Source organism: Andrena cerasifolii, chromosome 3, assembly GCF_050908995.1.
Source record: "Andrena cerasifolii isolate SP2316 chromosome 3, iyAndCera1_principal, whole genome shotgun sequence".
Lineage (NCBI taxonomy): Eukaryota > Metazoa > Arthropoda > Insecta > Hymenoptera > Andrenidae > Andrena > Andrena cerasifolii.
The window spans coordinates 7,544,633-7,565,840 of NC_135120.1; the positions used below are offsets into that span (position 1 = coordinate 7,544,633).

Sequence of the window (21,208 nt, forward strand, 5' to 3'; positions counted from 1 at the left end):
GTGTTTCGTTTTGGCGTCCGCGACGAGCAGAAGCTGCACACGAGCGAGCGAGCTGGCGCGGGCGTTTAAACGGTTCTTTTCCGTTGTTCCAGGGGTTGGGGGGGGTGGGGAGGGGGTGATGTAATCCAGCCGTATTACCGCTGCAAGTGTGCTCTCTAATCGACTTATCGTCTTAGCGTAATCGATCCGCGAGATCCAGATCCTGTGTGCGCTCCACGAAGTGGGGAGGGGAAGGAACACGAAGCGCTAGGCAATCGTTTGGTAACGATGAAAAGAAAGGGAGCCATCGGCTAACGCGGCTCGGCCAGCTTTGGTAATGTAATCGCTTAATCGATGCCCGGCAAGTAGGCAGACAGGCGAACGAGGAAGCTGACGAAACTCATGGAAATGAGAGGCCTACCACGTACCGAACAATACAGTCTGCCGAGGAGCTTCGGTCCTATCGCTGCCTGACGCGAAATCAAGATCAGCTTCCTTTCGATCTCTCGTACCGTTGCCCCCTCGTGTCCACGCCTGCACGTCGATCACGCCAATTTCAGTGTATAGTAGCAACGTCTCCTTTCAGGCTCCCCTTGGGTTCCCTCCGTGTATATTAAGCTGGCGTAGCCATTCGAAAAGGCCAACGCAAAATTAATACGATATATCTTTTCCTGTTTATTTGCTAATTATTTGCCAAGGAATTAATTTTTCTGCTACAACAGTTTTCGAGAAACAATGCCTATGCTACTGTAATATTAAGCTAGCGTAGCCACTTGTTATATCTCTGTATCTAAGAAATATATCAATCCCATTCTTGCAGCATATTTTTTGGCTAATTTATTGCTCTTAATCCACTGAATAATAATTTTTCTGCCCCAGCTGTTTGCGAAAAACTGTGGCTGCTCTAGCTTAATATTAAGCTAACGTAGCCACATGTTGTAGCACTGTGTATAACAATGATATCGAAGCCGTTGTTAAGGTATATTTCTTGATAATTATTTGCTCTTCATCCAACGAATATTAATTTCTTTGCTGCAGTCATTTTGGAGAAGCGATGACCGCGCTGGAACAGCGTTATTCTAGCATAGCCTAAAGGCTGTACAATGCTGGTTGCAGGTAAGTGCAGAGAAAAGAATGAAAGATTTAGTATCATTTTATTTTATTATTTTATTTCTTTTATATACATGAGTAATCGTGGTACAAACTTCTCGAAAAAGACTGCAGCGAAAAAATTAATATTCTGTGGATTGAGAGCAAATAATTAGCAAAAAGCTATGCCGCAAGAATGGTATCGATTGCTTTGTTAGGTACAAAGTCGCGACACGTGGCTATGCTAGATTAACGCTGTTCTAGCGCGGTCATCGCAACTCGAATATAACTGCAGCAAAGAAATTAATATTTAATAATACATGTGGCTACGTTAGCTTAATATGAAGCTAGAGCAGCCACAGTTTTTCCGAAAACGGCTTGGGCTAAAGAATTAATATTCAGTGGATTAACCCTTAACTGGTATACTGTTTTCGGCAAACGTGGCTGGTATACTGGGGTCGTGGCAGACCCCAAATAAAAAAGGACACAGAAATTTGTAAAGTCGACCCTGAATCAACCTCTATGAATATTTTGTTCTTAGGTAATGTGTAAAATAATAGAAACCTAGAAAGTTAAACTATTATTATAAAATTAATTAGAAAAACAGTTTACAAGCTTAGACAACCAAAAGTTTTGCAGCGAACTTTGCGTGCCTGGGGTCATGAGCGACCCCAAGATACCAGTTAAGGGTTAAGAGCAATAAATTAGCAAAAAAATATGCTGCAAGAATGGGATTGATATCTGTCTTACGTACAGAGATACAATAAGTGTCTACGTCAGCTTAATATTACGGTAGCACAGCCATTGTTTCTCGAAAACGCTGGAGCAAAAAAAATAATTCCTTGGCAAATAATTAGCAAATAAATAGGAAAAAAAATATCGTATTAATTTTGGCCTTTTCAAATGGCTACGCTAGCTTAATACACTTGTTCCCTTCTGTTGGGCCACTCCTAACTTTAAATATTTCCATAGGCAGTGGCGCACTCGTTTGCAGACATTTAGCTTCTAACCAAACTCCCTGTCATGCTCTCCATTGATTGGCAGTCCTGTGTCGTACTAATCGAAACTATTTTTCTCTTGCAGGTAAGTGCAGTATGGTTTCCTTCGACCTGCGGAGATCCAAACTCATGGGTAAGCTAAGTCCTCTGTTTCCTGAGAAATTGTTCCCGAACATTCACAGGGCGATTAAATAAGAAATATTGCGCCGCAGACCTGGAACGCTTCAGCCAGCGCACGAAGATTCGCGAAGTACCGTGGTATAGAAGCTGGCTGAACCTGTACACACTCCTGTATCGCGTGTATTCTTTCACTAGGTCGCAGACGTTCTAGAGATTGCATGGCAAACGCGTGACGAAGCTCGAAGAGCAGCTACGCAACGGTGACACGAGGCAAGACCTGCTGCTACAGCAGCGAGATCAAAAGGTGCGTGCAACGGCACACGCCTCTCACTATTGCGAAAGTTGTTCGGCGCAATAGCAATTCCCAGATATATGAAACGCTCTGTCGAAGCAGATGATTTACCTACCGTGTAGAAACATATCGCTGTTCTCACTTTGCTCCGGACGCGGGGATAATCGCTTCGGAGCAATTCGGTTGGATCATCGGACGCGGTCCAATCAACGCAGAGGTTCACTTAGCAGTGCAATGACATTAAGTTGCCACTGGAAGTGACGGAAGAAGTCCTTCGATGTTTCCACCTGCTGGTGAAGGTTCTACTCCTCTGGAGTACTCGTGTATTTGCCTCCTCGACTCTTCAGTCAGAAATTACCAGAAGAACCACTTACTCCACTCACAATCAGTTTATCGCCCATGAAGATCGCTCTTCAGCTCCTCAATTAAAGCAACTTCCAATCGACTATGAACGCTCTCTTCCATGCCCGAGGACTTTCCATCGCACTAAAAAAATCATATCTCGTTTCGACTAATCGTCCGGTGGAGTGCCACTCGTTCTACCGATCCCATTGTCCGTTTACGACACTTTCACCCTCTCGCTTTCAGGCAGAGCCTCTTCCGCCTTCGGCTCCAACACGAGACCGTCACGGACGGCTGAGAGCGACCGCGTAAAAACCGCGGCGAACGAAATTGTTGCAAAGTAGACAGGTGTATCTCGCGCAAGAAACGGCATAGCCAGGCGTTCGCCAACGAGAACAGGTTCGATTGCACGGGCCGGCTATCCTCGGGGAAGCGGATAGAGATTGGTCCACGAGGAATCCCACTTTCCCTGCCTCGCTCGTTATCGACAAACAGGCGGTTTATCGTGGAAATAAAGGAGCGCTTCTCGGTGTCTCTTTGAGCATGACGCGGCCGATCTTTCACTTCCTGCCGGTGACGAAAGAAAGTGACGGGGCCCCGTCGACGAGTCCGGTTGCAAAATCACCCGAGGACAAACGGAACGAGCGAGGCTGCGCGACGAGGCAACGGCGAATCGAACGCTGGCCGTTCTAGTCGAAAGCGAGAAATTTTCGATTGTAAAACGACCACCTCTCTCTCTCTCTCAATCCCCCCACAGCGCTCCGCCTTTCATCCTGCCCGTCACCTTGCGCTACAGTCGCATCTTTTCGATCAGACGCATCCCCAAACAGGGGGACACTGATACATACTTTCTATTTGTTCCACTGGGAATGAACGACATGCTGAGAGATTACACGCAATCGTTTCGACGTGGCAAGTAGTCCGAAGTTCGGTGACCAACCCTGTTGTGATCGAATGTCCCTCCTCGAAGGAATATCTCCATTCCGATCGGTGCTGGATTAACCAGTAAGCAAAGTAAACACGTGCTTAGGGCACCAGGAGAAAGGGGGCGCTGTAAATATTTTTTTAATTTTTAAAATCTAAGTTTTGTTGGAAACACTGTTTAATCAAATTATCGGAAATGCCTGAGAAATTGTTAATTGCATTGAAGTGATTATCCTGTATAAGGGGGACTCAAAATCTTTAACTGCTTAGGTCCTCTAAAGGTCTTAAGGGGGAGCAACACCTTGAAGCCTGGAAAAAAGTGCAATCTTTCTGAATTTTTTGTTAGATATCCATACTTCGTAGGAAAGTCATTGATATGGGGTTTAAATGTGCATGTAGCGGACAGTATTTTAGAATTTTTGTGTGACAAAATATACAGTTTTAATCAAGTTATAGAGGTCGCTGTGTTAGAGTGCGACGCGTCGAACACGATCTGATGGTTTCCCACTTTATTCACGTCGCGTTCATTTGAGAAAAAAAGGAGAGCATTTTGTTAATCTATATTAATATAGTTACAGTTAAGCCTACGAAAATTAAAAATAAATTATTTTTACTATTTTTTCCACCCCAAAATATATTAATTTTTTCCTTAAACTGGCTCGAAATTTTAGTTAACTTTCCCCTTTAAGCTCCGCCAGTTCTCCAAAAATGATCGTAATTAAATTTCCGTACGCTTAACTGTAGCTATATTAATATATACTCGAGCTCATTTAAGAAGGAACCCGTTTCGCGCATGTGGAGTGAGCTCATTGGCTGCGAAAAAGCGTTGGTGGGGGTACAGCCAATAGTGGCTTCTCCCGGCACCAATCAGCGTCAACCTGCGCAGAACCGCTCTAAACTCGTCGATCGGCAGGTTCCTTCTAAAATGAGCTGAAGTTTAGATTAAGAAAATGCTCTCCTTTGTTTTCTCAGCCGAACGCGACGTGAATAAAGTGGGAAACCACCAGATCGTGTTCGCCGCGTCGCGCTCTACGGCGACCTCTATAACTTGATTAAAACTGTATATTTTGTCACGCAAAAATTCTAAAATACTGTCCTCTACATGCACATTTAAACCCCATATCAATGACTTTCCTACGAAGTATGAATATCTAACAAAAAATACAGAAAGAAATTGCACTTTTTTCCGGGTGTTGTTCCCCCTTAACACGGCCCTGATCATTTTCACTTCTGCCACAGAGCTTCTCAAAATCCTGTACACTTGCTCGCTTAGTCCAGGTTGCTCAGTTTTCGTATACCTAGTCCAACGACCCACCAAAATCGCAGGGCACAAGAGGAAGAGCAGCTTCGAGGAGCGCCGGTTCCAAGTGGCTCGCTAAACGATTCCCTCAGTTTCGCACTGTAGGTTCGGTCGGCTGGCTGTTTCCGGGCGAGCTCAGCGGACAATTGGATTTCCCCGCGTGACGATGCATCACGGCTGGCAGGTTGTAATAGTACATTAGGCTTTGTGCAACGGCGGCCGGACAACGGAGATTTAAGGAACGCCGAGTTATGGCGCCTTCGATCAGCCGCGCGCAGATTCGAGCGTGTCGCAGGGCGTTCACGGCCGATCGGCCCGCACCCTTTTGCCTGGAATTCCATCTGGAATTCCTGCCCCGGGAGAAAGTGAAATGCCATTTCTGCCGCGAGACAAAATAAAGCGACGGGAGGGGAGAGACAACAAAAAAAAAAAAGTGGGAAGAAAGAACATCTCCGACAATGGGACCACGGTTCTGCTCGACGAGAGATACGCCTCGGAAAGCTGCAGATAAGCATCGGAGTCGTTCGGAATCGGGGGAACAGAGCGCTTATTAGCTGACACAGATTCCTACGCTACTTTCGGCGCCTTATCCCCTGGCATCGCTGTACCAGCAGGCCGATATTTTCTATAATTTTACGCAGGCTGTCTCGCGATGCAACGATAACATAAACATGCGCCCGATATTAAAATCAGTCCCGAGGTCCATTCGCAAAGCCATCGGTACTCGATAGAAAGACGATGCCAGCTCTAAGTCGCGAGGCAGGTTGACAGTTCACCTGGACTCCGTCAAAGAAAACGCTACAGACTTTGAAAGAGGTCGGTGCGCATCGGCATGCAATCACGCTCCCGTTCGACGCGCAGAAGCCTCGCGGATGGGGTACCAGGGAGCAGCAACAGAGTCGCAGAAGTACCGTGCATTATCGTTGCGAAAGAAATGGCAGACATCGATCGTGTGCATTGGATAATTCCCGATGCAAGTTCAATTAAGCCCCGGCTGCAGCTTCTGCGCCGGAGGAGAGGGATGGCCGCGGGCGTGTATGCACACGCCTGCATCTGCAAGATCACCGCAGACCGCACGGTGTATACGTACTTTGATACCAGCGTGAATATTTCAGGGTGCCGGGATCGATTTATCTGAACCTAGCATTACTTCGGTCACGGTGCAGAGTCGTGGGGAACATCAGCCCGGTCGCGGCGATTTCTCGCGGCCTGCCTGCCCCGCGTTTCCCACGTAATCTCCGCCAGCTCTCCCCCGAATCGCACGCGGCAACGCTGCCTCCGGAGCACTTCGCGCAAATATTTTTTCCATGCGCGCAGGAAACCGGGGAGGGAGCCGAGTCGCCACGGAACGCGGCGGTTCCAGAGGCAGCCGTCCGTCGCCGGGCTCGGCTCGGCCCGGCCCACGCCAATGGGTGTCACGTCCGCGCGGAGGATATGAAAATATCGGCAGACACCATCCGCCATTCCTGAAATGGATTTCGCGAACGCTCGAAACCATCGATTGGCGGTCTATGCGGCCCTCGCGCGATCCCCCTGCCGTTAACGCTGCTCCCCGGTTTTCTGCTCCCTCCCCCATCCGGCTACCCGCCGATGGACTTCTGCCGCAAATACTGCGGATTCCGCATACTGCACCGCGTACGTTCGCCTTAAAAAATCCTCGCCTGAAGGAATTAGAATTAGCAGTTTATATTGCGACAGTATCGAGAGTGGTTTAGTCACAAGGGGAGGACAACATGTGGTAGACATCGATTTTGATGAGCCTTGGCAGGGTGGATCTATGACGAAAATAAGTAAATAGGTGTCCAAGCGTTTCTGTCAGTGAGTCTTAATAATAGAGATATTTACATGGAAATTATTCAAAATTTCATAGTGGCCGTGGGGGTTTAGAGGGTAAGAATCCCACACTGCCCTGGCATCCGCGGGAGATTACCTTCTGGAGGCGTTGGGCTGCCTTTTGCAGATGTCTTAGCGTTAGAAAAAACTTTATCAATTTTTTTTATAATTTTTTTTTAACTTGGGAAAATCTTTGAAAGACACACCGACTTCTTCGGAGGGGAATCCCCCGGGCGCCAGGGTAGTATGGGATTTTTACCCATTTACCCTTCGTTGACACGCTGGGTGTAAGCCACCCATAAGCTGATTTTGACGCTCTGTATCTTCTATATGCAAAATAAATATCTTTTTTCCAAAGCCAACTTACAAACTATTTTTTCTCTCAAAATATTATATCTGAACAATAAACCTGTAGATTTTCAGCTTCTAATATTGAAATTTGTAAAAGTTACAATTTTTTTAAAGATTCTTCGTGTTTTCTCGACATATGGTAATCTAGATTTTTTTTTTACAAAAACTGTGATGAAATTTCAATAAAAAAACTATTAGAATACATACTACAGACTTTAAAATTGACCCATGATTTTTTTCGTAACGATTAGATTCTTCTTATAAGAATGGCAGTCGTTCAAAAATTGTTCCGGGTGTGAGCCACCCAGGTATGTCAAAGTTAATCGAAAAAGAGGGGTGTCAACGAAGGGTTAAAACCCCACGGCCACTATGAAATTTTGAATAATTTCCATGTAAATATCTCTATTATGAAGGCTCATTGGCAGAAACGCTCGGACACCTGTTTACTTATTTTCGACATAGATTCATCGTGGCAAGGCGCTCATCAATGTCGGTGTCTACCTTTTATGGTGTCCTCCCCTTGTCAGAGAAAGATGCTGGAGGTAAAAGAACAGCGAGTAAGGTATTTTGGGGCTGAACTCGATTGATTCTCGATTTGTTTATTAAAATATGTGTATCCCGTTATCCGAAACGAGGGTAACCTCGCACCCCCATCGACGCTAATCGCGATCGCTTTGGAGCGAAAGAATCGCGCGACACGCGCCCGCGTTTGTTCAATAAACTTGTAGCGGGGTTGGCGGCACCACTCTCGGTGATTATACCTATAGTGAATTAGGATCTGTCTTCGGAGTAAATACCACCAAGATAACTTTTGGTATGGGCCTTTATTTGGTCGGTTTAAACAATATGTCAAAAGTCCCCATCGAAAAAGTCCCCTACGAAAAAAACTCATAGCACCTTTTCTGTAGAGAATTTCCTAAGCTATAAATTGTATAATAATTATTTTTGTCGCAGAACTGCTAGATAACGAGATATTCGCGAAAAACAGTTTGTTTCTTTTCAACCCTCTGTAAAATTTTTAGCGTTGGTTGGATCGATGGGGACTTTTGACATATTGTTTAAAACGACCAAATAAAGGCCCACACCAAAATGCAGCTTGCTGGGATTTATTCCGAAGACAGATTCTAATTTCAATGGACTAAGTATATTATTTCTCGCAAACGAAGATCCACCCTCTCGAAAATTCTATTTTTTTTTAACTTTGGGGATATGTAGAGGTTAATTTAGGTATGTATTACAATTTTTTTTTTGTTTGCTGCCAAAATTCACTCTAAGGGGGTGAAATTGACCCCAGAAAATCCATTTTTTTTTATTTTGTGTTATAACTCGCGAAACGTAAGAACTGTAAGAACTATAACTTACCAAATGATAGTCGCAATTAAAAGAAGTAACTTTTTCCCAAACACTTTTTTTCTATCACCTACAGTTCGCGAGTAATAATTCAAAACAAAAAAAAATTCAAGGGTCAATTGCACCCTCATGAAGTGAATTTGGGCAGCAAACGAAATTGGGTTATACTCAGAAAGACTTCCCCTACATATTTACAGAGTTTCATAATTTTGTGAATTTCAGGGTTCGGGATCTTCCCTTGCCAAATGTACGGGGGTTGAAACTTGGTAACCCGACATACATGAAAATGGTTACTCCTACGAAAAAAACTCATAGGACCTTTTCTGTAGAGAATTTCCTAAGCTATAAATTGTGTAATAACTATTTTTATCGCAAAGCTGCTGGATAACGAAATATTCGCGTAAAACAGTTTTTTTTCCAACCCTCTGTAAAATGGATCGATGGGGACTTCTGGCATATTGTTTAAAACGACCAAATAAAAGCCCGTACCAAAATTTAGCTCGGTGGGAATTATTCCGTAGATTGGGCAGATTTCCGTCCAATTTCACTGGACTACTAAGGTGTCGGAGTAACGTCGAAACGGCGGGCGAACGGTGTCGATGAGTGCTGCTTGCGCAACGTCGACCAAGAAAAGCTGATTACACAGGTTCCCTGTAATCCTGTCGTTGTCAATCCGCTTGCTTTGCAATCGACCTGCCACCGTGACGCTGCCCGATTGTGCAAATCAGAAACTTTACGCCGTTCGCGGGTAGCGAGATATGTATTCGACGTGCGCACCTCGATCGCCTCCCCTTCCTCTAGTTCCCCATTTTCTTCGCGGCCCGCGCGGCTGAATCGCGAGTTGCGCAGCCGTTGAAGCTGCGACGCGAAACAGAAATTACCGGGCGACCATGTGGAAGTGTCCGCTAATGCGGCGACGGTTAATGACTTCGATGATCACGGCAGTCTATTCCCGGCCGCGGGGTAGAAAGACACCCATGCGCCGTTTACGCGTTTCGTCCAACAGCGCCAGATGCATAATTCATCCATTGTTATTACTGTTATTAAGATTATTGGCGGCTTCCTTGGCCGGGCTTCGCCACGGCCTCGCTGAATCGTCGAATTGATCGCGGGACCGCGATTAGGGTTTTAGACGGACTGGGACTGGGGTAATTACCGGATTATTAAATCGCCACCCACACACACGGCCCCCTTTATTCGAGAGTAATGACTCCTTGCGTCCTACACGGACAAGCTGCCATGTATTGCCTGCGTGGCCGGCGATGAGAACGAGTCTTCTGCTCGATGCGTATCTCTTCTTTCTACTTGCCCCTTCCGCGGGGTGCAGGTATTTATTCGCGCGTAGTATTGCAAGGGAAGATGCAGGCGAAGAAGCCTAAGGTAGAACGCCACCTTTGGCGTTTCGAAACACTGTCCGCCGTATCTGGGTGGTGCGATTTCAGCGGCAGGTGAAGTAGCGAAAGATTACGTTCGAATTTGATGGCTTATGGTGGCTATCACTGTACTTTATAATGTATCAGTTTATTCTTTGAATCTGGGCCTCTGGGTTTTGCAGAGGGAGGTTCTAGGGGTACGGTTATTCCTCTTGTTATAGGATAACGTAGGGTTAGATGCAATTTTTTGCGCAGGACTAGTCGTAGAAATCAGGGTTGCGAGGCAGTCCACGTACGCCGCACAGTGGTACGTAGTGACATTTTTTGTTCAAATCACCCTACAGGTCGTAATTTTTCAGAAAACTTGACGATTCTTTTTTTAAATTCTTTGCAATTAAATTTGCTATCGATCTGTCTGGCCGAAATTTTGAATTTCGTTGCTGATTTTTTTATATTTAGCGAATTATGCGGCACTTTTCGAAGATCAGTATCTGTGGGCTTTTTTGTCCTGTTCCGAATTTAAAGTCAGATTTTCGAAATTGAAGGTGGTAAATCGAATATGCCGAATATAGTTGACTTTTCTCACTCAATATTGGTGAGCAGGATTTTTAATGTTTGATATTTTTAAACACGCACGTAAACGACAAATCAGAGATTTGCTTCCAGACGCACAAGTCCTGCTCCTCAAACAAGATTGCACATAATAAAATCGGATTTCTAAAGGCAACTGGGATAAAACGTCAAGTGAATCAGGCCTTCCAAAAATATCGAGCATTAAAAGTCTTGCTCGTCAATATTGAATCCGAAAAGTCAACTATAAGAACGCGTATGAACACAGACGAATAAACTTAAATATGCAAAATCACGTACACATTTATGAGATGCGTAAAAATTTGTCAAAATACGAATGTCCATCCGCCATTTTAAACTTTCCAATTTGATCTACAGTATTAGATTTGTGGTACAAATAAAAAATTTGATCTTTATAATAATTACCTCATAGGTATTCGTAATCAGCGTCCCCGAAAATGTAGACGCACTATGTTTCTTCCGAATAAGCCCATTTTCCGAAATTTTGCTTCAACATATTGGATTCAGCACCTTCAATTTCGAAAATCTGACTTTAAATTCGGAACAGTCGGCCAAAAAAGCCCACAGATACTGATCTTCGAGAAGTGCTGCATAATTCGCTAAATATAAAAAAATCAGCAACGAAATTCAAAATTTCAGCCGGGCGGATCGATAGAGAATTTAATTGCGAAGAATTTAAAAAAAGAATCGTCGAGTTTCCTGAAAAATTACGACCTGTAGGGTGATTTGAACAAAAAATGTCATTATGTACCACTGTGTACTGGCATATATGACGTCACTTGGCTTGGATTGGCTTAGCGTTGGTATGACGTCACGGCGCGACCAACCGAATATAAGTGTTCCCTTTCTCCTACACCGTACGACCAAAGAGAAGATATGTACGACGTCATATACGCCAGCACGCCGCCATTTATTCAGTACGCCTGGCAACCCTGGTAGAGACGAGCAACACTCTCCGCGGCGTGACAAACTTTCTTCTGCACTATTTTGCGGTATTATCGCCTTTAACGAAATGGCGTCGTTTATTTTTCGGGCGCTCTGGCCCACGCCTTTTGCGGTTGATGGATATGCCGACCGTATGGTCGGGACACGCTGGATTTTCATGGAAGTTCAAATGCTCGTTTCTCTCTTTGCAACTTTTAGCGTAGCTATCTCTGTTGTGTTTTTTTTTTTGGTTAACTAAATGCGATGTGTCAGTGAAACGTTGCAACGGGGAGAGCCGAGTCGCGGAATCTACCTTTGTACCTATAATTTCTGCGGTAATTTTAAATTAGCATACAATGTCGAGTCGTGTAACTAGAAGCCTGTCATTCTTGTTACATATTTCGTCGCTATTAATATTACCAGGCACAGATCAGTTACGGATCAGTTGCTCGAGATCTTGCTGTATCTTTAAATCTCCCGAAACACCCAGCGCGGTGTTAAGAAACGATTTAAAAACCCAGCCAGTGTTCTGCCTCCTGTAATGTCGCCGGTTTATTGCACGCGTCCAACATCAAAGGTTCGCAAGCTCGTGTCCACGCCCACGCGTGCTAGGTGACGACAACGTTCCCGATACATCGAGCCAGGGGACGTATCTTCATATTAGCCGCCCACGCGGCGAATCGTTTCCATTGTTTGCCAGGGTATCGCATTAATTCGCCCAGGGTATATAATAATTGATCTGCCCACGACGAGTCGTCCTTCCTCCTGACTTAATTACACCGCGGCCACGGTAACCCGCCGTTTCCGTACAGTCACGTTATTCCGTAACCCTAGCCTCTTTTCCGTGAGACTTTTATTTACAAAATACTCCGTCCTTCGCATAACGAATTTCTCAGGCATGCTCCCCTACATGCACCATTTCATTGCGATCGCTTCGCAGGCGTTTCTTTTCGTAGGTGCATCCTAAGGGCTAGGCTATCACAGTGGTGTCGTTTGTGCCTGGGCCTACTTAACATACGGAGACGCGCACACAGAGACGACAGGACAACGATCAGTCGGCGAGCACCCGCGACTGCTTCGGATTTTTAAGTCGGCCGACTGTCGGTGGTCAATGCATTGCATATGAGTGTGGGCACACAAACGACAAATGTGTGGTTCTGTCGTTCTGAAAATCAGTAGGTCTGTGACGTTGAAGAGAAGTAGACATGGCTTACGTTTTTTCTGGCCGACTTATGACTTAAAATCGTAAGGAAGAAAAAAATAAAACGGAGATACTGGATTCATCAATTATACAGTGAAAGACTACAAAAAGGGAAATTTTATACTGTGTTCGAAACGTTAAAAAAATATTCAGACACATTCTTTGCTTGGGGGAAAGTGGGGCAACACCTGGTACGCGGGTCAGACCGGGTGCCATTGTTTTTCTAAGACAAGAGCTGCGATATGCAGCCAACGTATGATGTTACATTCGGGTGGACCTCGTGAAGGTATGAGATTAATTGCACAGCAAAGACCGTCGTAGTTTTTTATTTAGAGAGGTTTAAACATTTCGAGTTGAAACGTTCCTGTGTTGCGTTGGTGAATTGCCATTTTTATACCACTTGGATTTAACCCTTCGTTGACACTCTGGGTGTACAAACTATTTTTTCTCTGAAAATATTATATCTGAATAATAACTCTGTAGATTTTTAGCTTCTAATATAGGAATTTGTAAACGTTACAATTTTTGGAAGATTTTCTTCGTGTTTTCTCGACACATGGTAATCTAGATTTTTTTTTACAAAAACTATTATGAAATTTCAATCACAAAACTATTGGAATACATTCTACAGACCTGAAAATTGACCCATGATTTTTTTCATAACGATTGGATTCTTCAGATAAGAATGGCAGTCGTTCAAAAATTGTTCCGAGTGTGAGCCACCCAGGTATGTCAAAGTTGATTGAAAAAAGAGGTGTGTCAACGAAGGGTTCAAGAATCTATTACGGTAAATGCTGCATTGTATTCTGTAGACTTTAGACAGTATTTTAACGTTTTACCCGGTTCTTTATCGCATGTTGAAGTGTAAATATTTAATGTTTAGTAAATCACCTCATTTGGGGCAAAACCGTGTATTTGATTATAGGGCAAAACTGGGTACCCGGTTCTATGTATTAGTCCAGTGAAATTAGGATTAAACTAAATTTTTACTAAATTTTGGTATGGGCCTTTATTTGGTCGTTTTAAACAATATGTCAAAAGTCCCCACCAATCCGACCGCCGCTAAAACTTTTACAGAGGGTTGAAAAAAGCAACAACTGTTTTTCGCGAATATCTCGTTATCTAGCAGTTTTGCGATAAAAATACTTATTATAAAATGTATAGCTTAGGAAATTCTCTACAAAAAAGGTGCTATGAGTTTTTTTCGTAGGAGTAATGAGAACGTCAGCATCAATGGATGTATGTAGCACATATAGAGCGAATAGAAAGAACAAGAGTAGGTTTATTGCTATGGTGTCTCCAAAAATTGGAAGCTGCCAACATCAACGTGAAACACGCTCAAGACGATGCTGACGTTGAGGCCACGAGTGGGCTCATTAGATTTACACAAGTGTTCAGAAGGGCGACGAGACCTTTATTTGTGATTTCTGTTCACTAAATAAATTAAAGTAAATTTATATACAAATTAATATTTGTAAAAAAAATCTTCCTTTATGGTTTCTAAAATACTAGTAACAAAGGTTTTACAGTTATTTAATATTTTATGCGTTTTTTAACAGGTACCCAGTATTACCCACACCTACAGGGTAAAACCGGGTACGCATACTTCCGATAAATTTTTTTTTTTCCTGTGAGCCAAATAGTTTTATCATACAAAAACTCTCCTTTTCTGATTCTATAAGGTCCAATTAAGATTTCCAGCGGTGTGCAAAGTTCATTTTGCCGTCTGACTTCATGCTAGCAGGAAAAATACATTAGTTACCCTTTTATGCCCCACTTAAAACCGGGTACTCATATACTTCCGAGAAAATTTTTTTTCCTGTGAGCCAAATAGTTTTATCACACAAAAACTCTCCTTTTCTGATTCTATAAGGTCCAATAAAGATTTCTAGCGGTGTCCAAAGTTCATTTTGCCGTCCGACTTCATGCTAGCAGGAAAAACACATTAGTTACCCTTTTATGCCCCACTTTCCCCTACTTTAGAATGAGCGTACAAAGTTCGGACAAACTTTCGAGTACCTTAAGGCCCCACACTCCTTGTCAAAACCCAGAAATGAGACTCGCAACCCTTTCATAAGAAAGATTAGCAGCGACAGAATGTCGGCTGTCTGCGCGCACCCGGCGGCAAAACAGTCGAGTCGTAATGTCGGGCAGACTGTCGCAGGATTTGCGCCGACTGTCGCAGGATTTGCGCCGACTGTCGTACGACTCACAGTCGTATGTGCAGCCTAGCCCTAAGAGAAGTGACCCTCGGGTGCGAAATTCAAATAAGTTTCCCGATCAGCAACTTCTCCCCCGATTACTGTGCACTACCATCCCCGTTCCGCGAGCACTGCGCGCCGCGCACGCGCCCGCGAGAGACGGGCAAAGTTTCCGCGAAACCAGCGGCACTTCTGGGGCGGAAAACGATTATTGGCTGGTGCACATCGCCGCTTTGTATGCATAGCCCGTCCCGAGAGGGAAAGTTGCGTTATTTTTGGACGGCCGTAGTCACCTGGTCCTCATTTGCGAAACTCCTCGGTAACGATACTTTGCGCGAAAGGTTTAGTCACCGTGACCCTCCCCCTTCGCGGGCCCTCCAAGCGTTTTATAATCGCAACGGTTCCGCGCGAAATTGTCCTGTCGTCGTTCGCCGTTTCGCGCGCGCACTCCCGCGGCTCCGGATGGCCACGCGGCGGTTTTACGAGCGAAAGACACCGACCGGTAGGGACGGCTTTATGTATTCGTTGCACGACGGCCGTTTATTGTTACCACACCTAACGGCCGGGCCCCGAAATTGATGACAATTGCGCGGCTGGAAAGGAACAAGCCGCGGATGAATCATCTCCCAGCGTTCTTTTCTTCCCTCAGCTGCTGACCTCTTTGTCTTCTCCGGGCTCGATGACTCGGCCGCGTACCAGAATTAACCGCGATTTCTCCGGAAGGCGGGCCGAAAATACACGCTATTTAGTCGGTCCCGCTCGATGCCTCGCCGATTAATCAGCACCGCCATCGTCTGTTAAAATGTTCCCAGCCATTCTGGCTCGCCATTGGCCTAAATTGCGCCTTCTGTGTCAAGATTTGGCGGCACCTGGGACAGTCCTCGCGTTTCACTTTCTCGAAGATAACGCTGCTCCGAGGAGGATGGGCGTAAGAGCTGTTGTGAGTTGAAGTTGGGACGGGCAAGTGGAGGAGGAGAAAAGAAGAAAAGGAAATCAGTGTGCGTTTCGTCCTGGCCCTGATAGAGGACTAATCAGTAAGGCTTTACCCAGCAGACGTTGCCTTAGACGCGGGGATGCTAGGAGGTAGGACGAAACGGGAATGATATAGTTGCGCTGGATGTTTTCATCGCAGGCCACCCCTACGGAGAAGGAGTAGAATAATTAGACGGACGCAGACACGATACAACTATATTTGATACATAGGACACAGGCTATAGATACAGAAAGTTACAGGCTGAAGGTCTGCGCACACATATGCGTTCCGTGTCAGTTCCGTATCCGTCGTGCCAGTGGTAACAAGAAGAGGGGCGTAGAGGGTCTCTTTAATACCTAATAGAATTGTAGGAGCCGGGAAAAGGGGAAAAGCCGCGGTGCTGGGACTCGGACCCAAGAAGTCTGCGTGCTGGCCAGCCGCCTACCTTCAAGGTCTGCGCGCACATATGCGTTCCGTGTCACCCTCTACGCCCCTCTTCTTCTTACCACTGGCACGACGGATACGGAACTGACACGGAACGGATATGTGTGCGCAGACCTTAAGGGGGTATACCCGTTTGAACCCTCGGAAAATGTATACATTTTGTGGATTTTTTTACAAGTCAACGGTTTGATGCAGATTTCCCGTTTTTTAACTATGTTTACATAGTATTATGAACTACTTATAAAAAAAGTTTCAGTTAAAAAACTATTGTTTTTCGGAAGTTACGGATACATGTCCGAAAGTCTCTCGATTTTAGACGGCTAAACGGTGGCCCTAAAAACTCGCGCTACGTTCAACCGATTTACTTCAAATTTTGCATGCAGAATCATAATGAGATTCCACATCGTCCAACGAAGGCTTTTTTTTATTTCGATTCCCCGTTTATTATTTATAAAGGAAAAAGGTGGATTTTTCTCTTAGAAAAATTTAACTTTACCTTTGATCTCTCACCATTTCTTTATTTTTCAAAATTTTCAAAATCGCCTTCGTTGGACGATGTGGAATCTCATTATGATTCTGCATGCAAAATTTGAAGTAAATTGGTTGAACGTAGCGCGAGTTTTTAGGGCCACCGTTTAGCCGTCTAAAATCGAGAGACTTTCGGACATGTATCCGTAACTTCCGAAAAACAATAGTTTTTTAACTGAAACTTTTTTTATAAGTAGTTCATAATACTATGTAAACATAGTTAAAAAACGGGAAATCTGCATCAAACCGTTGACTTGTAAAAAAATCCACAAAATGTATACATTTTCCGAGGGTTCAAACGGGTATACCCCCTTAAGCCCGACACGTCCGGCCGCGATGGCATATGCTAGAAGACCGTCTTCTTGTCGACCTACCGATCTTCCTCTTGAAGCGGGCCGAGCTTCTTCTATCTTCAGCTACGAGCAGGCTATGCACTGCCCTAGACCCGGTGCTCGCAACAATATTATATAGAAATCAGTAGTTGGGGAGAGCTTGCTTCGAGATCGGTAGAAATGCCCTCTTGCAGCGACTACGCGGCATCGCTACGTCTTCGCGCTTCCTATATTTCCAGCAACGGTGTACCAATGCTCAAGACAGTGCCTGAACCCCCAAGTTCTCCTTTAATGAACCAGAGATCCGCGAGTGTCCGCGCTAAGCGTTTGGAAGTCCCGCGAAAGTTTAAAGCTCGCAGCGTGTGCGCCGCAGCGGAGAGATTAGTTGGCCGGGAGTTGGAGGGATAATATGAAGACCGAGTGTATCCACGGAAGCTCTACCTCCGGGGGTATGGAGTTTTTTCCCTCTATGGACACTGAGGCGATGGTTATCGCGGGCAAGGAGATCGAGCTTTCGCCTTTCACAGGGGCGGAGGGGGTCAGCGATGGTGCACCCGGTGCATCGTCTTTGTGACTCGGGGCAAAGACAGCGCGAGCGAGAGGAGAGTGTTCCGGCGATAGCCTGGCGCGATGATACGATCTCTCATCAGCAACGCGAGGCTAACAAAGCTCGGGTCTACCCTCGGCAACCGATAACGCGAGGCGTCTAGGCCCTCTGCTACTTTCGCCGTGCAATTCCGCCTTCGCCTTCGTCAGAGGGACGATTTCGTAGGCCTGCACCCCATTTCTATCGACTTCGGAATGGTATACCAAGATCGTTCGTTACTCGCGATTGCAATAAGCATTTGGGACAAGGTTCCTTGTCCCCTCGTATAAGGACGATCCTTTGCACTCGCAAAGTTTCACCACTGCGATCCTCAGAGGAGAGGAAGCCTCCACTCGCGGCAGAAGGGCTTGACGAGCCTGCGGGAATTCGACGGCGGTGCGGATTAAAAAATTACACCCGCCCGGCGCTGGGTCGATAAATATTCTACCCAGGATTAAATGGAGAATCATGTCGGTCACTCCCATTGTCCGATCGGCGATCCTTGTTCACTTTCGCGTCTCCTCGCCGCCGTTTCGCCCGGCGATAGAGCCTCCGTCCTCTTTGTCGTCGATTCGTCGAGGTCCCTTAATAACGCTGCCGGTGATTTATCGACAACGACATGAAGAGGAGAGGTCCGCCGCGGCTCCAGATTCGCGGATAGATGGACACGCTCCGAACAGGTATAAGTACATCGACCTCCTATCGATCTACCGACCCGCTTCTCCTTTTCTCTTTTCCACCAGCTCGATCCACCACCCCGCGCTCGCCTTTTTACGTTTTCATTTCGCTGTCAGTTGGACTGGACACGCGTCCCTGGCACGCCGAACGATCGTTCAACCTGGACCGGGATCGAATTAGCATCGAGTAATCGGGGATATCGGTACATGTGAAATGGAACTCTAAATGATTGTTTTTAAACTGCCGCGATGGGTGGAGACGGAGATTGGCTTTAGCCTAGGATTACGAGGTTCTGGCTGAGGATGATCTGTTAACTAGTCGACTTCAGGTACCGTTGGTTACGTGGCACAGTGGTTCGAGTATACTACATGCTAGCTGGACAAAATTATTTTTTCGCGGTATTCGGGTTGAAATTGTATCACAGTTTATTATTTCACTAAAAATATCAATAAAATAAAAATGTGACTAATTCAATAAAGGAAAAAGAACAATGACAGTAGATATTGTGCTTTAACTATAATTATCAGTTATAAGATTATGATTATTCCTGTAATTTCTAAGTTTTCTGGGGAATTTTAAAAAAAATATCGAGCCACAGTTGACTCACCTAACATAAAATGGCTATTAACACAGTATTTTACTATATGTTCCACGTCGTTCCACGCAACAAGGGTTGAATGTACGGAAAGTAGAGACTTTCTGTTTTTTTTTAATCACATGATCGATCTGCAAAAATTTGCAAAACTATATTTTGTGAATTGTTTTCGAGTGTGGCTCGATTTTTTTTTAAAACTCCACAGAAAACTCAAAAATTACAGGAATAAACATAATGTTGCAACGGATAATTATAGTTAAAGTACAATACTGTCGTTTCGTTCTTTTTCCTTTATTGAATTAGTCAGATTTTTATTTTATTGATATTTTTAGTGAAATAATAAACTGTGGTACGAATCAGGTTTGTTTCTAACAATTTGAACCCCATATAAACCCAATACCGCGAAAAAATAACTTTGTCCAGCTAGCATGTAGTATACTCGAACCACTGTGCGTCGCTGGGAAATTTTCGGTGTAGTGAGTGCACGATGGATAATTTGCGTTCTTTGGTTGAAGTTATTGTTCCATAATTGAGGAATTGAGCTGATAAATGATGTAAGTGCCTAGAGGGACAGCTGGCACCCAAGAAGGGACTTTGTCAGAAGAAAAGAAACCTAGATTTTATTCTTTAACTAAATTTGTATAATCACATAGGGGTGGCCGGGGTAAAGTGAACCTTGGAGTAAAATAAGCTTCCTTAATTTGCTCTTTTTATCTATAGAATATATTTACAAATTTTGGTGACGTAATAAATGTATGTAATATAAGAATGATAATTACGCACATCCAGATATCGATAAATGTAAATTCATTTAAAATATTAGAAATTAATTTTTAGAGACTTCCGTTTGCTTTTCTTTTCCATTTAGCTTTTGGGTTAAATCAGTCATAGGGTAAACTGCACTAATGCTGGCACTGCACTGATCATTGGCACTCCTGATTAAAAAGTCAAATATTAAGAAGTACAAGCTTAGAAAGTACATTTTTACAATTTCTTATTTTTTTTTTCACTACAACACTGCAAAGTCCAGTAGTTGAACTACACATTTTACATCTGGCAACACCACAAAGTGGGACGAAGGGCTGAGTTTTAGGTGTTTTCTTAAAATTTTGATAAGGGGTTGGTAAGTACATTTTGTCGCTTTATAACTAAGTAATGGATTGAAATAGAGATTTACTAAGTGTTGTAGGTATTTAATAGTGAATGAAATAGTCTGTTTAAACACTCCAAACTTTGTTGTCATCAACATACGTTTTTCTATATAACCTCAAATTTTAGGGTGCCTATGATTGTACTATTATGCCTATTTTTGTTTTTTATTGAATATTTTTAAAATAAGAGACTTAATAGGTACTCAAGTAGTTTTATTTTAATGAGAAATCCATAATCATTGATAATAACTGAAAATGAAGACCATATAAAAACTTGACAAAAAAATATAGACATTCCAATTCGGATTTCTGCTTAGGGTGCCAATCATTGTATAGTTTACCCTAAGTGTGTTATTTTAACTACAAATTTTTTCTGCGTGTTTAAAACAAGCTTATAAACATACACGTACACGAGTTTGCGAAAACATTAATCCTAACATTATTAAATAATTAATTTTCCACTGAGTACACATTCGGGGTAAAGTGACCGGGGTAAACTGAGTTGCAAATGGCTGCTAAGAACCGATGCGCAAGTGATGTGCGCAATATCCTAACCTATCAGCTGGCTAGAAAACCATGCGGCGTGGTGGAACAGAAACTAACCTCAAAAAAATGAAAAATCTGTCACAGTTTTTGACAACCACGGTGCAAAAAAGCCAGAAGCTGCCGTGCTAAACACGTCGTTCCAGCGCAAGGGGTTAATATTTACCCATATCCTTAATTAAAGTTCTTATTTTGTAGCACTTCACTTTACCCCATGTATACCACTTGCATCATTTCTTTCAAGTTGAATTTTAATATCCTCCAAGTATATTTTAAGTATTGCTATTCGTCATTTATCGATAGTAATGTTTAAATTATATTATAAATCTATTTCCACACATTTTTATCGAAAGGGTCAAATTTTATTCGACTTCAAACATTTTTCTGGCTCACTTTACCCCGGTCTCCCCTAATGAATTTTATTGAATTTGCATTAAAAATATTTTTATTCCTTCAACTCGCCCCCCTCCCTCCAAGATTAAACCCTGAGTGCGCCACTGAGCGCCGCAA

The 21,208-nt window shown here is 44.0% G+C and overlaps 1 protein-coding gene across 3 annotated transcripts in view; it reads left to right on the top strand.

Moving 5' to 3' along the window:
• The window catches only part of Mam (neurogenic protein mastermind), a 292,981-nt gene that overhangs the window by 103,781 nt on the left and 167,992 nt on the right, over positions 1-21,208 (top strand). The window contains exon 2 of one of the 3 annotated variants that reach the window (XM_076808496.1): positions 2,152-2,199. The exons of the other annotated variants lie outside the window; for them this stretch is intronic. Within the exon in view, the coding sequence (XP_076664611.1) occupies positions 2,152-2,199 (48 nt within the window). The remainder of the gene's footprint in view (positions 1-2,151; positions 2,200-21,208) is intronic. 3 annotated transcript variants of the gene reach the window in all.